This window comes from Phyllobates terribilis, unplaced genomic scaffold, assembly GCF_046119375.1.
Source record: "Phyllobates terribilis strain yellow unplaced genomic scaffold, ASM4611937v1 Scaffold_136__1_contigs__length_4911898, whole genome shotgun sequence".
Classification (NCBI taxonomy): Eukaryota; Metazoa; Chordata; class Amphibia; order Anura; family Dendrobatidae; genus Phyllobates; species Phyllobates terribilis.
This window is the reverse complement of record NW_027362896.1, coordinates 455836-472244: the sequence shown is the minus strand read 5'-3', so window position 1 is coordinate 472244 and position 16409 is coordinate 455836. Positions and strand designations below refer to the sequence as shown.

At 45.4% G+C, this 16409-nt stretch overlaps 1 protein-coding gene across 1 annotated transcript in view; it reads right to left on the bottom strand.

Moving 5' to 3' along the window:
• The window catches only part of LOC141204995 (uncharacterized), an 80983-nt gene extending 68762 nt beyond the window's left edge, over positions 1-12221 (bottom strand). The window contains exons 1-6 of the mRNA XM_073664050.1: positions 12028-12221; positions 11719-11898; positions 11512-11635; positions 11331-11428; positions 11042-11132; positions 1880-3139 (exon numbers count right to left, since the gene is read on the bottom strand). Coding sequence (XP_073520151.1) covers positions 1880-3139; positions 11042-11132; positions 11331-11428; positions 11512-11635; positions 11719-11898; positions 12028-12105 — 1831 coding nt within the window. The 5' untranslated portion in view covers positions 12106-12221. The remainder of the gene's footprint in view (positions 1-1879; positions 3140-11041; positions 11133-11330; positions 11429-11511; positions 11636-11718; positions 11899-12027) is intronic.
• Positions 12222-16409: the final 4188 nt, after the last annotated feature.

Genomic DNA, 16409 nt, shown 5'->3' with positions numbered 1-16409 from the left:
GATTGTAATAATGTGCAGTCATCGTATGTTTAGGATAATTAAATTAAGAGAGATACTTGTAGAGAAGGACCTGGGTGTAATAATCTGCCGTCATCGTATGCTCAGGGGAGTTAAACTAGGAGAGTCACTGGTAGAGAAGGATCTGGATTGTACTTGCAAAACACATATGAAATCACCTAATTTAATATTAATCGGTGTCTTCTAAAGCCAACAAGATATTCTCATGTATTAAAAGAGGCATGAACTCGTGGGACAGGAGCGTAACACTACTACATTACAAAGTGTTAGTGTAGTCTTATCTCGGGTATGCAGTTCAGTTCAGGGCTGGATATGGTCATCAGAAACCTTAAGAGTGTCATACATGTATTTTCCAGGGAAATGGAGAGTTTGGAGTATTTTCATTTTTTAACTAATCGATTTGGTAGAAATCAATTTTTTGGTTGATTTGATTTGTCATATATGGAGTTATGCAGATCAAAGGCTGGGGGCTTCTGATCACTGCCTTCCACCCGCTGTGAGCAGTTAATTGAAGCAGGTTATCTGATGGAGAGCTGACATGGAGTCTGTATACAGAGTAATGAACAGGTAGCTGTCATTGTTGGATAACTATTTGGACCATCAGATGTGTCACTGTATGGCTCCACTGGCACATGGGTATTAAATGCAGAGGCTGGGGCTTTCATCTTGTGCAGTCAGTCTGTCTGTACTGCCCAGCTGGGAGAATGTAGAACAATATTTTAAGTTTTTTTGTATTTTGTATTATAATTCTAGTTTTACAGAATCCATGGATATATCCATGATCGGGGAGCAGATTGGCACCTTTGGGTAAAATTGCAAAAGTTTTGGTAACTGGCAATCCACAGGGGCGCAAAATCTCCCCGAATTATGATAGATAATTTTCATGTGTGATATGTATAGATGACGGCCATATTGTTTCTATGGAATTTTTCTTGGAAAAAATATGACCCACATCAGAAATGAGGACAAAAACTGAATTAGAATCAAATATTATAAGCCGTCTCCTTCTTACCTCAGCGGAAAGGGGAGTGAAGGGTCTGATGAGACCCATTATAACATCTCTTCTACCGTATATCAAGGTCAGATCCCGAAGAACCACATGCGTATGCTCGTTCAGTACCACAACCTTTTCGGTGGCATCTTCCCCGCAAAGAAATCTCATGGTCCAGTCATGTAAGGTTTATTCATTCTTTTTATTATACTGTTTGTATTATGTATGACTTCATGTTATTGGTTGATTTGTAACTTTTTTAAGCACTGTGTTACTCTTGGATATTAAATCTAACATTTAATATGTTTGTTTTTCGTTGCTTTAACGAACCCACGATCTCGGGGAGAGAAAATAGCTTGGTTGTGTTACCAGGTAGCCAGAGTGCAAGTAGTGAACTGCTCAGGAGCTTGGGAAAGCTGGATGTGCATATGTCCTAGTGTGTTGCCAAGTAAAGGCGACTTGCTGGCGTTGTAAAACCGCGACTGGTGGCAGTGGATGGTGCCCAGGGCGGTAGTCGTGGGAAAAATGCTGCTTCTCCACGCCCTGGCACCTCACAAACAAGCAGTGTCCCGGTCCATATGTAGTGTGCTGTGAAGTTTGCTTTGCAATCACTTGTAGGCCAGAGGCTTCCACTGTGTCCACGTCCTTAGGTCCAGGATTGGTGGCAGCGTTAGTGGTTTTCATCAAATGGACTAACGGAATATTCGCTCATCTCTATTTCCTAATCATCATTTAGTGATGAAAATTGTTTCTCTTCTAAAACTGTGACTTTAATTTGACTGTAACTGTTGGATATTTTTTCTTGTAAAATTTGTCAAAATTATTTCAATGAACAAGGAAATTGCTATATCGCTACATGAGTTTTTAGATGATGAAGAAGATATGATTCCCGACAATAACGTTTCCCACATTCTGAACATAAAAATGGTTTCTCCTCTCTATGAGATCTCTGATGTTCAACAAGTTTTGAATTCAAACTATAACATTTCCCACATTCTGAACATGAATATGGCTTCTCTCCTGTGTGAGTTCTTTGATGTTTAAGAAGACTTGATTTGTGTTTAAAACATTTCCCACATTCTGAACATGAATATGGCTTCTCTCCTGTGTGAGTTCTCTGATGTATAAGAAGATCTGATTTCTGGATAAAACATTTCCCGCATTCTGGACATGAATATGGCTTCTCTCCAGTGTGAATTCTTTGATGTTTAAGAAGATCTGATTTGTAGTTAAAATATTTCCCACATTCTGGACATGAAAAAGGCTCCTCACCTGTGTGAATTCTTTGATGTTTAAGAAGATATGGTTTCTGCCTAAAACATTTCCCACATTCTGAACATGAATATGGCTTCTCTCCTGTGTGAGTTCTTTGATGTTTAAGAAGATCCGGTTTCTGAATAAAACATTTCCCGCATTCTGGACACAAATATGGCTTCTCCCCTGTGTGAATTCTCTGATGTTTAAGAAGATCCGGTTTCTGAATAAAACATTTCCCGCATTCTGGACATGAATATGGCTTCTCTCCAGTGTGAATTCTTTGATGTTTAAGAAGATCTGATTTGTAGGTAAAATATTTCCCACATTCTGGACATGAATATGGCTTCTCACCTGTGTGAATTCTTTGATGTTTATGAAGATCTGGTTTCTGACTAAAACATTTCCCACATTCTGAACACGAATATGGTCTCTCCCCTGTGTGAATTCTTTGATGTGTAAGCAAATTTGACGTATGGTAAAAACATTTCCCACATTCTGAACATGAATATGGCTTCTCTCCTGTGTGAATACGTTGATGCATTAGGAAATGTGATTTCTGGTTGAAACATTTCCCACATTCTGGACATGAATATGGCTTCTCCCCTGTGTGAATTCTTTGATGTTTAAGCAATTTAGATTTATATTGAAAACATTTCCCACATTCTGAACAGGAAAATGGTTTCTTCCCTGTGGGAATTATTTGACGTTCACCATCCCTTCTCTGGCTTTCATTTTGCTTAACAGTCTGTGATGAATCCAAATAGATGACGGATTGAAAAGGCTCAGATGACTGATTTTTGCTCTGAAGGGCTGGAGGTATAGCTGGAATAATGGCACGCTTTTCATGGGTATCTGGTTTGACACCACAGTCATCTGCCAAGAATAAATCTGATTTTATTATTTTTCAATATCAATGCCTTATATTTTATAACATTTCTCTATACATAATTCTTTACAAATCAAAGTATAATGAAACTATGACCTAAGACAGTGGTGAGCCACCTGTGCACAAATCCCATGGTACTGAATCCCTAACGTACCATCGACGAACATAATACATATACGCAGAAACTTTTGGGGCAATAAAGGGAGGATTAAAAATAAGCTTTATTACATTACAATCTAAAGCAACAGAGAAAAATACACGCCATAAAAACAATGAAGATGAGGTATTCCCATCTCCGAGAAACTATCCCAATATGTAGTAGATGTAATAAAAATAATATAAGCAAATATCTCCAATTAGAAATGTAGTATAGTTCTTCTGATTCACTATGTCACTTACTCCATGTTCAGGGCATTGCAGTAGATTAGGTATCCATGGTTACTATCACTCATATAGTGACAGTTAGTTGCTAGTGGTCATACCCATGGATACCTAAGCTACTGCAATGCCCTGCACATGGGGTAAGTGACAAAGAAAATCAGGAGAACTATACCACATTTCTAATTGGAGGTATTTGCTATTATTATTATACCTACTATATTTTGGGGTAGGATTTTGGAGGTGAGAATACCCCTTTAAGGCTGTATGATTAGGACTTATCCCGGGCTCACCCATGTGCCCCATTCCATTGTCTTTTTGTGATTACATTTATCCCTCTTATATGGCTTTTTGTATTTTTATGTGTTCTCAACTGCAATCTAATAAATTGTATTTTTAATCTCTATATTGTCTCACATTTCTCCATATACAATCATAGCCGAAAGTGTTGGCGCCCTTGAAATGATTCCAGAAAATGAAGTATTTCTCCTGTTTTGTTATACACTCGCTTATTTCTGTTCTGGGTACTGGAACAACACAAAAATAAAAAAAGATTAAAAAAAAGTCCAAAAATAGGCCAGACAAAATTGTTGGCACCTTGTTGCCAAAATCCACTTTCTGCCAAGACTGTATGTATTATATAAGACGGTGATGTTAACAGCAGACGCTAAAGTAGGGACTAATGGATTGCGCTGGTGGAGATGCTTCGCTAAGTCCACAGGGTCACATAGTTCATTGTGTATGCGCCAAATTAACGAAACTTATTACTAATTTTTAGTTACGCTGTTACCTGGTTTTGACTAGATTATTACCGGACCCTACTTCTAAATAGAGATGAGCAAACCTTTCATGGTTCGGTTCAGTTTGGCGAACGTCCCGATGCGCGCCGAACAGGAAAAGTGGCATCAATTGACTCCGAATACAAGTAGTATAATTGCACAGCATGGATGCATGGGACAGGGCTTGGAACGGGGCTTGGGACAAGGCTTGGGACGAGGCTTGGGACGAGGCTTGGGACGAGGCTTGGGACGAGGCTTGGGACGAGGCTTGGGACGAGGCTTGGGACGAGGCTTGGGACGAGGCTTGGGACGAGGCTTGGGACGGGGCTTGGGACGGGGCTTGGGACAGGGCTTGGGACGCGGCTTGGGAAGCGGCTTGGGACGCGGCTTGGGACGGAGCTTGGGACGGGGCATGGGACGGGGCATGGGACGGGGCATGGGACGGGGCTTGGGACGCGGCTTGGGACGCGGCTTGGGACGCGGCTTGGGACAGGGCATGGGACGGGGCATGGGACAGGGCATGGGACAGGGCATGGGACAGGGCATGGGACAGGGCTTGGGACAGGGCTTGGGACAGGGCTTGGAGCAGGATTTCTAGCATAAAGATTGATCAGTAGCACGTTGGTGAGTGACAGGTGTAGGCCTGGTGCTCTGAGAGTCCTGCCAAATTCAGGTAACACACATGAAGGAAACCCAACTTGGAGTCCAAACATTTCCAAAAATTAGGGGCTGACACCAGGAAAAGTGTCATTAATTGACCTACAGAAGAAATTTTATAATGGCACAGCAGCAGTCAGCCATGGGCTGACGGGCTCTCACTCACCCCGACTGTACCAGATAAACAAGTGGAGGTTCTGCGGCCGGAGACTTGTGTGAGAACACTTGCCACGGTCATGGAGGAGGAAAAAGCAGCACATGTGGTTGATGGGGCGGCCGGTGGTTGGCGAGGCCCGCTAGTCCGCATTTTAGCGTAGTGAGATTCTAACTAACGCATGTTGATCGCGCATGTGCCGGTTCATACATATATTCAGCTCTGGCTCAGGATAGCACGCGTGCTGGGTCACACGTGCAACAGACTTTAAGTGCAATAGCTTAAAGTGCTTTTAATAAGCAGTTATACAACAGCAGTTAGGCAGGGCAGGAGACAGGTAAGGTGCATAAGATATTCATACATACATGCTGCTTCTTTATCACTTGTATTGCATTATGCATTGGTCATAGCAATCTGCTTCTTACTTGTTTTAACCTCTCACATCTCGCCCGCCCTTTAAACACATTCTGTGCACTCTCTGCATATCAACCCCTCCTCTTTCCCCTCTCCCATGTATAACTCTGAGGCTCTACTGACCTTTCTCACCCACTCCAAACCATCCACTACCTCCATACAGCACTCATAACGTTCATACAAATCATTGCACCACCTGCTCTCTCTCTTTTTTCTCCTTCTACTAGTCCCTGGCGACATCTCCGCCAATCTTGGGCCTCCCTCCACTAGCATGCACCACTCTCCTCCAGCTGCCTATAGAAACATTCAGTGCATGCCCTCTCCTATTGCTTTCCACTGTGCTCTCTGGAACGCACGGTCTGTGTGTAACAAACTAACTTACACTCACAATTTTTTCCTCTCTAATTCCCTTAACCTTCTGGCTATTACTGAAACCTGGATCCAGCATTCAGACACCACCGCAGCTGCTGCTCTCTCCTTTGGTGGGCTGAAATTTTCACATACTGGCAGACCTGAGAATAGACAGGGTGGAGGTGTTGGTGTGCTTTTACCACAATGTGCTTTCCCGGTCATCCCCCCAGTTCCCTCACTTATGTTTCCTTCCTTTGAAGTGCACACCATCAGACTCTTCAAACCCTTCTCCCTGCGAGTGGTGGTTGTGTATTGCCCTCCAGGCTCCTCCGGTCAGTTCCTGGATCACTTTGCCACCTGGCTTCCTCACTTTCTATCCTGTGACATCCCCACCATCATCATGGGAGATTTAATATCCTCATCAATGATTTCCTCTCCCAATCTGCCTCTCATCTACTTTCTCTAACCTCCTCATTCGGCCTCTCACAATTTACTACGAAGACGGAAATTCTCTGGACCTGGTCTTCTCCCGTCTCTGCTCGCTGCATGTGCAGCCCTGGCACACAATGCAAACACGCTTTCTTCAGCGTTGCTCAAGGTGTGCTGAGCGTCAGTGGAGAAAATCTTTTAGCAGAGGACTTCATCCACTATAAATTCATGCTCAAAACCTATAACTCTGCCCTTCATCTGGCCAAACAATCCTACTTCACCACTCTCATCACGTCACTGTCCAACAATCCAAAAACGACTTTTTGAAACCTTAAACTCCCTGCTGAAACCTAAAGCACAAACCCCCACCACCAACCTCAGCGGGGAGGACCTGGCCACTTATTTCCTAGAAAAAAATCAACCACATCCATCAGGACATCCCAGTCCAATCTCCTCAGTGCCTGGATCCCCTTCCCAGCCACACTTCAAGCTCACTAGCCATCTTTGAGGCTGTTACAGAAGAAGTTACCCAGCTCCTCACTTCTTCTCGACCTGCAACAGTGACCCCATTCCTTCACATCTCCTGCAGTCTCTCTCACCGGTGGTCACCACTCACCTGACTAAAATATTTAACCTCTCTCTTTCGTCAGGTATCTTTCCCTCCTCATTTAAACATGCCATCATAACCCCTTTACTTAAAAAGCCATCCCTGGACCAGAACTGCACTGCTAACTACAGATCTGTCTCTAACCTTCCTTTCAGCTCTAAATTCCTGGAACGCTTGGTCCACTCCCGTCTAATCCGCTATCTCTCAGATAACTCTCTCCTCGACCCTCTACAATCTGGTTTACGCTCCTTACACTCCACTGAAACTGCCCTCACTAAAGTCTCTATTGATCTACTAACAGTCAAATCCAAAGGTCACTGCTCCCTGCTGATTCTCCTGGATCTCTGCCACATTTGACACTGTGGATCACCAGCTCCTCCTCACTATGCTCAGTTCTATAGGCCTCAAGGACACCGTTCTCTCCTGGTTCTCCTCCTACCTCTTTGACCGCTCATTCATGGTATCTTTTGCCGGCTCCTCTTCCTCTCCTCGTCCCCTTACTAGCGGGGTCCCGCTGGGCTCAGTCCTAGGCCCCCTCCTCTTCTCTCTATACACTGCCCCTATTGGACAAACTATCAGCAGATTTGGGTTCCAGTATCATCTCTATGCTGACGACACCTAACTATACACCTCTTCACCTGACATCAGCCATACGCTAATACAAAATACCAAGTATTGTCCGTCCACTGTCTCTAACATCATGTCCTCCCTCTGTCTTAAACTGAATCTCTCTAAAACTGAACTTCTTGTGTTTCTCTCCTCTACTAACCTACCTATACCTAACATTGAAATTACCTTGGAGGGTTCAACGATAACTCCCAAGCAGCACGCCCGCTGTCTTGGGGTCATATTCGACACTAAGCTTTCCTTTTACTCTCCATATCCGATCATTTACTTGCTCTTGTCACCTGCATCTTAAAAACATCTCCAGAATCCGACCTTTTCTCACCTTTGAAACTGCTAAAACTCTTCCTGTCGCTCTTATTCACTCTCGTCTGGACTACTGCATCACCTCTTCTGATCGGTCTCTCTCTTACCAAACTTTCTCCTCTCCAATAAGTCCTGAATGCGGCAGCCAGGGTCGTATTTCTGTCCAGCCGCTTCACCGATGCCTCCATCTTGTGCCAGTTTTTACACTGGTTGCCCGTCCGCTACAGGGTCCAATATAAACTCATCGCTCTCACCCACAAAGCTCTCCACAGTTCTGCACCACCTTATATCTCCTCTCTCATCTCTGCCTATAGCCCTACACGTGCCCTCCGTTCTACAAATGACCTAAGACTAACATCCCCCATAATCCGAACCTTGCACCTCCGTCTCCAAGACTTCTCTCGTGCTGCACCAGATCTCTGGAATGCACTACCCCAGGCGATCCGACTGATGCCTAGCCCCCATGTCTTCAAGCGCGCTTTAAAAACCCATCTATTTAAACAAGCCCACCACCTTAACTTCTCAGTAAATTAACTTTCACCTGTTCCCTCCTTCTAAATATTTTTCAGAATCTGCTCCCTACTCGGTACTTGAGTATTAAACTTAAACATACTGGCTGATGACCGGATCATACAGCTTTATATGAAAATCCCTATTTATTATAATTGCCAGACCTGAAATAAGAAGCACTTTTCACCTATTGTGTCCCCCCCATTTCCTTGTAGAATGTAAGCTTGCGAGCAGCGACCTCACTCCTAATGTAACTGTTTAAACTGTCTTAAATTGTATTGAATTTATTGTCTGTACATGTCCCCGCTTAATTGTAAAGTGCTGCGGAATATGTTGGCGCTATATAAATAAAAATTATTAACTTAATATTACAGTAGTCAAATTATTGAAATTTTTGCCTCTACTGAATCGTTTTTTACAAAGTTGGCAGATAACGTGAGTTTGGTCATCCTTTGAGGTCTCAAAAAAGGCCCAGGATAGGCAACCCTTGCCGTCCCTGTAAACTGCAGACCAGCGAGCACTGCTGGCCACAGCCAGAGTTGTGGCTGAGGATGAAGTGTTTGTCGTGGTTGCACCACTCCGTGTCTGTGCCTGAAGCTGCAAGTTAATCTCCTCGTCTTCCTCCTCCTCCATCATCTCTGCTGAACTACTCAGCTGTGTGCCTCTGGGTTTACACCAATTGGGATCTAGAACCTCATCATTATCCATTCTATTCTCCCACTCCTCGCCCTCCTCCTCTTCCTGCCCTGACAGCACAGTACAGTCCGTGTGAGCCTCAGGAATCTGAGTCTCATCAGGATCACCCCCAGGGGTTAACATCTGGTGACGAGGGCCTGGATTCTGCTTGGACCCTACTTTGTTCGGCCCCGGATCCAACTGAAAAAAAATTTGGGCATCGGTGCAGATGCTTTCCTCCTCTTGAGTCTGTAAATCTTTGGAGCAGACCTCTGATGCCCATGGAATTGAATGTGTGAACAGCTCTGCAGACTCACCCATCTGTGGTTCTGCACAGTCAGTTGTACGGTTGGAGAGTTGTGATGTGGGGGGAAACAAGGATAATTGGGGTGCCATCTCTGAGGATTGTACTGTGTGTGATGTTAAGGTGGAGGAAGAGGACACTTGATGCAGTGCTTGCCATCTATTGGAGCACATGCTCTTTATGGCCTGGTCTACAAGGCGTACCACTGTGCGACTGCCAAAGAAAGGAAATGGAGTAGTCTGACCAGTAACAGAAGTTGTCAGTTGTCTTTAGATAGGACGAGCCGGTGTTTGTTCAGTAGAGATTTCAGTAACATTACCACCTACCCCACATACACCTGGTACACCAAGCCTATTCCCCCTTCCACCACAATCTTGCTTTCCCCACTCATGTTGGATGTACCCTTCCCCTCTTTTAACCAGCTGTTTCACAACCCTAGACCCAGACCTGTCAGTCACCTGTCACTAAAATAACAATCAGTATTTATTTGCTGAGATAGTGTGGCTAGACCACAGAATTAGCACAAAAGATTTATATGCTGAAATGTGGAATCCTGGCTGGACCACATAATTAGCACAAATGATTTAGATGCTGAAATGTGGACTAGTGTCTGGGCCACACAATTAGCGCAAAGGATTTAGAAGCTGAAATGTGGACTGCTGGCTGGAGCACACAATTAGCACAAAGGATTGATCTGCTGAAATGTGGACTGTTGGTGGCACCACACAACTAGCACAAAGGATTGATCTGCTGGAAGGTCGATTTGACACAAGATCCTATCTATCTGAACTAGCTGACAATAAACTGCCTAGCTAACGTTCTGCCTGCTTCCAGCAGCAGCTTCACCATGCTGTTACACTGACAAAATAGCGCCCAAGCCACATGTTTGCTTTTTATATGGTGAGGGACATGTGGCTTCGGCAGCCAATGACACAAGCCCTTGTTTCTGGACGTTGTGGATGGTTTCTGCACCCTGATTGGCTGCCGGAATCTCCACACATTAAGTTAATAAACAACAAAAAATAAGGATAACAGTCTGCCGCTCCTCTCCCCTCATCAAACATGTCATCCCCTCACATCATACAGAACAACTATCCTAGACAAAGTCCTAACAAAAGCATTAGTGGAAGCTGTATCATTTACCAAACTTTGGCCGAATTTTGCCAATTTTGAGGAAAATGCTCGGGGGTTCGAACATGAATCCGAATGTGCCATGTTCGTGTCGACTTTGAGATTGGCGAACGTTTTCCGAACAAGTTCACTCATCTCTACTTATAAACCCTTTCCTGATCTGACTATATACTTCTTGTTGACCGCAGAACGGTTTGGCTTCTCACTTGACTGCCCTTCCGGGACGTGTAATGCTGCTAGATAGACCTTGGCTTCTCCATCTTAGATGTCCACCTGCCTGACTTCTGTGTGTGACCCGGCTCTCTTCTTGACATTCAGCTGTAATCTGGCAACTCACAACTACATTACAATTGGAGACATGGAGCCTTTCTGCAGCAAATAAAATTCCATTTAACCAATGAAACTTTGCTGCCAAAATGCGTTAATCAAAAAAGGTGAAAAAAAATGTTTTTTTGTTATGCATCAAATCTATCTGCAAGTAAAATGCACGTCAATTACTTGTGTGATCAAACTCATAATATAATGACCACAGGATCTGTGGCTTCTCTGCATTTAGTGGTCAGTACTCACCTGGGTGGTCATATGTAGGAATCTCCTCTTTGCACCGCTCATCACTCCTCACATATGTCTCTGTAGTATTAATATGGGTCAGATCTTCACCCTGAAACAAATATGATAAAAGTCACAGACAGATGGAGAAGTCCCATCTATGATCAGCTCTAATCCTGCCATCTCCACCGTTCTCATCACACAAGTATAAAACATATAATACTGGTGGATAAAACAAGACTGAGCACAAGACCTTCACAGCCGTCTACACATCATAGGGGAGATCTCATGACACCTTCTCTCCATCTACCTGATGATCCTGAGGAACACTGGGGTCTTCTTGTTTACAGTCCTGTGGAAGAAGAGGACTTGGACATCTCTCTGGTGTTGTCCTCTTACTGGATAGATCTGGAGGAAACACATACAGGGACTGAATTCATTCTTTACATACAGATAATTATAGGCCGTGTGTATTTAGTCCTGTCTATTACCTGGTGATGTGAGGGGCTGGGGAACCTCCATCATGACGTCCTTGTACAGATCTTTGTGTCCTTCCAAATACTCCCACTCCTCCATGGAGAAATAGACGACGACATCCTGACACCTTATAGGAACCTGACACATACAATGATACCGTCATCCCCCCGATCCCTTCATAGCGTCACTGTATAATGTCCCAGCATTCCCAGCAGTGTCACCTCTCCAGTCAGCAGCTCAATCATCTTGTTGGTGAGTTCTAGGATCTTCTGGTCATTGATGTCCTCATGTATCAGGGGGTGAGGTGGAGGCCCCGTGATTGGGCTCAGGGGTCTTCCCGATCCCTCAGACACAGGGTCCTGACAGCGCCCACTAGAGGTCTTCTTCACTACTGTGTAATCCTGGTTATGGAGAGACACATTAATAAATCTCCCTCCAGACATTTCCAGAGTCCTCACCTCTCCAGTTCTGTCCATCTGTTATTCCCATAGATAAGAATGATGTAATGTGACGTCATCAGAATCTCTCACCTCTCCAGTAAGCCGGAAGAGGATCTCTAGGGTGAGGTGGAATATCCTCTCCGCCATCTTCTTCTTGTCCTTCTCCATCCACTAAGGTTTAAGGTAAATTTTCTACAAGATGGAAGATAATGATGAGAACGACTGAATCTACAGGATCCTAAATGGAAGGAAGATGGCTGCTCTGTGCGCCCAGGAGCTGTGATGAGGTCACAGGAGGGGAGGAGTCAGGGGTCACATGATCAGGGGCCTCAGTGGATGCAGGACTCTGCTGTGCTGGTTGTCATGGTGCTGGATGAGCTGAAGTTTATGTGTGGGGTCAGGAGGGGTTTACAGTGTGGATGTAGCAGAGCCGCGTGTGTACGAGGTGTACGGAGCGAAGCCGCGTGTGTACGAGGTGTACAGAGAAGAGCCGTGTGTGTACGAGGTGTACGGAGCGGAGCCGCATGTGTACGAGGTATACGGAGCGGAGCCGCGTGTGTACGAGGTGTACGGAGCGGAGCCGCGTGTGTACGAGGTGTACGGAGCGGAGCCGCGTGTGTACGAGGTGTACGGAGCAGAGCCGCGTGTGTACGAGGTGTACGGAGCTGAGCCGCGTGTGTACGAGGTGTACGGAGCAGAGCCGCGTGTGTACGAGGTGTACGGAGCAGAGCCGCGTGTGTACGAGGTGTACGGAGCAGAGCCGCGTGTGTACGAGGTGTACGGAGCAGAGCCGCGTGTGTACGAGGTGTACGGAGCAGAGCCGCGCGTGTACGAGGTGTACGGAGCGGAGCCGCGCGTGTACGAGGTGTACGGAGCAGAGCCGGGTGTGTACGAGGTGTACGGAGCAGAGCCGCGCGTGTACGAGGTGTACGGAGCAGAACCGAGTGTGTACGAGGTGTACGGATCAGAGCCGCGCGTGTACGAGGTGTACGGAGCAGAGCCGCGCGCGTACGAGGTGTACGGAGAGGAGCCGCGCGTGTACGAGGTGTACGGAGAGGAGCTGTGTGTACAGTCATGGCCAAAAGTTTTGAGAATGACACCAAAATTATATTTTCACATGATCTGCTGGCCTCTGGTTTTTATTAGTGTTTGTCTGATGTTTATATCACATACAGAAATATAATTGCAATCATATTATGAGGACCAATAGGTTATATTGACAGTTAGAATGAGTTAATGCAGCAAGTCAATATTTGCAGTGTTGCCCCTTCTTCTTCAAGACCTCTGTAATTCTCCCTGGCATGCTCTCAATCAACTTTTGCACCAAATCCTGACTGATAGCAGTCCATTCTTGCATAATCAATGACTGCATTTTGCCAGAATTTGTTGGTTTTTGTTTGTTCACCCGTCTCTTGATGATTGACCACAAGTTCTCAATGGGATTAAGTTCTGGGAAGTTTCCAGGCCATGGACCCAAAATCTCTATGTTTTGTTCCATGAGCCATTTAGTTATCACCTTTGCTTTATGGCAAGGTGCTCCATCATGCTGGAAAAGGCATTGTTGGGCGCCAAACTGCTCTTGGACGGTTGGGAGAAGTTGCTCTTGGAGGACATTCTGGTACCATTCTTTATTCATGGCTGTGTTTTTAGGCAAGACTGTGAGTGAGCCGATTCCCTTGGCTGAGAAGCAACCCCACACATGAATGGTTTCAGGATGCTTTACAGTTGGCATGAGACAAGACTGGTGGTAGCGCTCACCTCTTCTTCTCCGAATAAGCTGTTTTCCAGATGTCCCAAACAATCGAAAAGGGGATTCATCAGAGAAAATGACTTTGCCCCAGTCCTCAGCAGTCCACTCCCTGTAACTTTTGCAGAATATCAGTCGGTCCCTGATGTTTTTTCTGGAGAGAAGTGGCTTCTTTGCTGCCCTCCTTGAAACCGGCCCTTACTCAAAGAGTCTCCGCCTCACAGTGCGTGCAGAAGCACTCACAGCAGCCTGCTGCCATTCCTGAGCAAGCTCGGCACTGCTGGTAGTCCGATCCCGCAGCTGAAACTGTTTTAAGATACGGTCCTGGCGCTTGCTGGTCTTTCTTGGGCGCCCTGGAGCCTTTTTGACAACAATAGAAGCTCTCTCCTTGAAGTTCTTGATGATGCGATAGATTGTTGACTGAGGTGCAATCTTTGTAGCTGCGATACTCTTCCCTGTTAGGCCATTTTTGTGCAGTGCAATGATGGCTGCACGTGTTTCTTTAGAGATAACCATGGTTAACTGAAGAGAAACAATGATACCAAGAACCAGCCTCCTTTTAAAGTGTCCAGTGATGTCATTCTTACTTAATCATGACTGATTGATCGCCAGCCCTGTCCTCATCAACACCCACACCTGTGTTAATGGATCAATCACTAAAACGATGTTAGCTGCTCCTTTTAAGGCAGGACTGCAATGATGTTGAAATGTGTTTTGGGGGTTAAAGTTCATTCTCTGGGCAAATATTGACTTTGCAAGTACAGTAATTGCTGTTAAGCTGATCACTCTTTGACATTCAGGAGTATATGCAAATTGCCATTACAAAAAATGAAGCAGTAAACTTTGGAAAAATGACCATTTGTCTCATTTTCAATACTTTTGGCCATGACTGTACAAGGTGTACAGGGAGGAGCCGTGTGTTGGAGACGTATGGAGCGGAGCCGTGTGTGTACGAGGTGTACGGAGCGGAGCCGTGTCTGTACAAGGTGTAAGGAGAGCAGCTTTGAGTGGAACCGTGTGCTCCCTCCTCACCCGACCTAATCCTAGTGACAACTTGTGGGCCCTTCTTAAATGGGAGATTTATGGTGAAGGACAATGGATCGCCCACAGGTCAAGAAGCTGACAGACTCCATGTTTGGCACTTCTGACTGTTTCCAATTAGTTGCACAATAATTCTGCAGACAAAGATATTCCCCTGACATCCAGGAGCTCATACACAAGGGGATAGCGTCCATCAACTGGCGAAAGACAAAAATGAGCAACCACACATTATGGCAGGCGTTGCACTAAATAAGGAAAGAGCCTTTGACTGCGGGCCATGGCGATTGGTGATCCCCCTTCGCTGCCCCTTACTGACTTCCCCTTAAAGATAGGAAGTCCCTGAAGGGACCAATGAAGTGACAGGGACGGCTGCCACAAGCCGTCCCATGGTTATATAAACAAGGGGATGTCCTTCCTTTTTCCCTGGTGGTCCTAGAATCAAGCGTGAACGAGACTGGTGACGGCGTTCTTCCACACATCGGAGACCCTCCTCCAGCCGCAGGAATGGGTGAGTGCGATATAACTGGAAGGGGAAGTAGTAACGCACTTGATAGCGGCCCTTAAAGCCCTAGTTGAACAACTATCAGTGCCGCCAGGCCCGACAAATACAACAAAAGTTACACCGCCATTAGCTTGCGTGCACAAGGACGCATTCTTTTGTGGGATTAGTCCATTAGGATCATACATAGATGAGAAAACCAAAACATGGAATAACGAGTACATCAACATATGGTCACTCGTATCCGCTGACCAGCATACTATAGACAAAGAGAGAAGGATAGCCGACAGACCGTTCGACAAACAGAGACAAAAGGTCGCAAAAACAATGAGTAACTGGCTACAAGCGTTTGCATTATGAGCCAAAAGCATCCGGAACGCTGTTCGGAATTATTCATATACCAAGTTATGGTGTATAACTCTTACAAAGTCCACGGCGGTTCAGCATGGTGGCGCTACGACAAAGAGTTCCGGAGGCGGTTGGCCCTTCAACCACAGCTAGGCTGGGGGGTAAAAGCTACAGACGTTTGGCTACGACTAATGCTATCACAAAAACACCATCCCTTTCCAACAGCAACTACTGGACAACCGACAACAGCAGGCCAAATTCAGTGGTCGCACGAAGACCAGGGGCCTGCTGGCAGTATAACGAGGGACATTGTCATTTTTACACCTTATGCAGATACAAACACGAACGCTCAGCCTGCGGGGGAGCCCACCCCACGGCAAAATGTTCTCATCCCGCAAGCAAATTATCAATTAAACTCCCACAGGCAGAATCCAAGGATCCCTGTAAGCGTAGCCGCGAAGGGCCCTTGGCTAGACAGATATCCTAGAAAAGACGCAGCGGGGCACTTACGTTTTGGTTTCACATACGTTTTTTTTAGCCCATTCAAGCTCAATAAATCACCCACTTTTTCAAATGACCTAAAATCAGCAAGAGATCACCCGGAAATACTTAGAAAAAAAATTCAAAAAGAAGTAGCTCTAGGCAGAATAGCGGGCCCCTTCCCAAAACTACCATTCAGTAATCTAAGAGTTTCCTCATTGGGAATAATCCCCAAAAAAGATTCAGCTTCATTTCTCCTGATCCACCATTTGTTTTACCCGAAAGGAGAGTCTGTGAACAACGGTACTTCATCGGAAGACGCCCCGGTCTCCTACGTGTCTTTCGACAAAGCAGTAA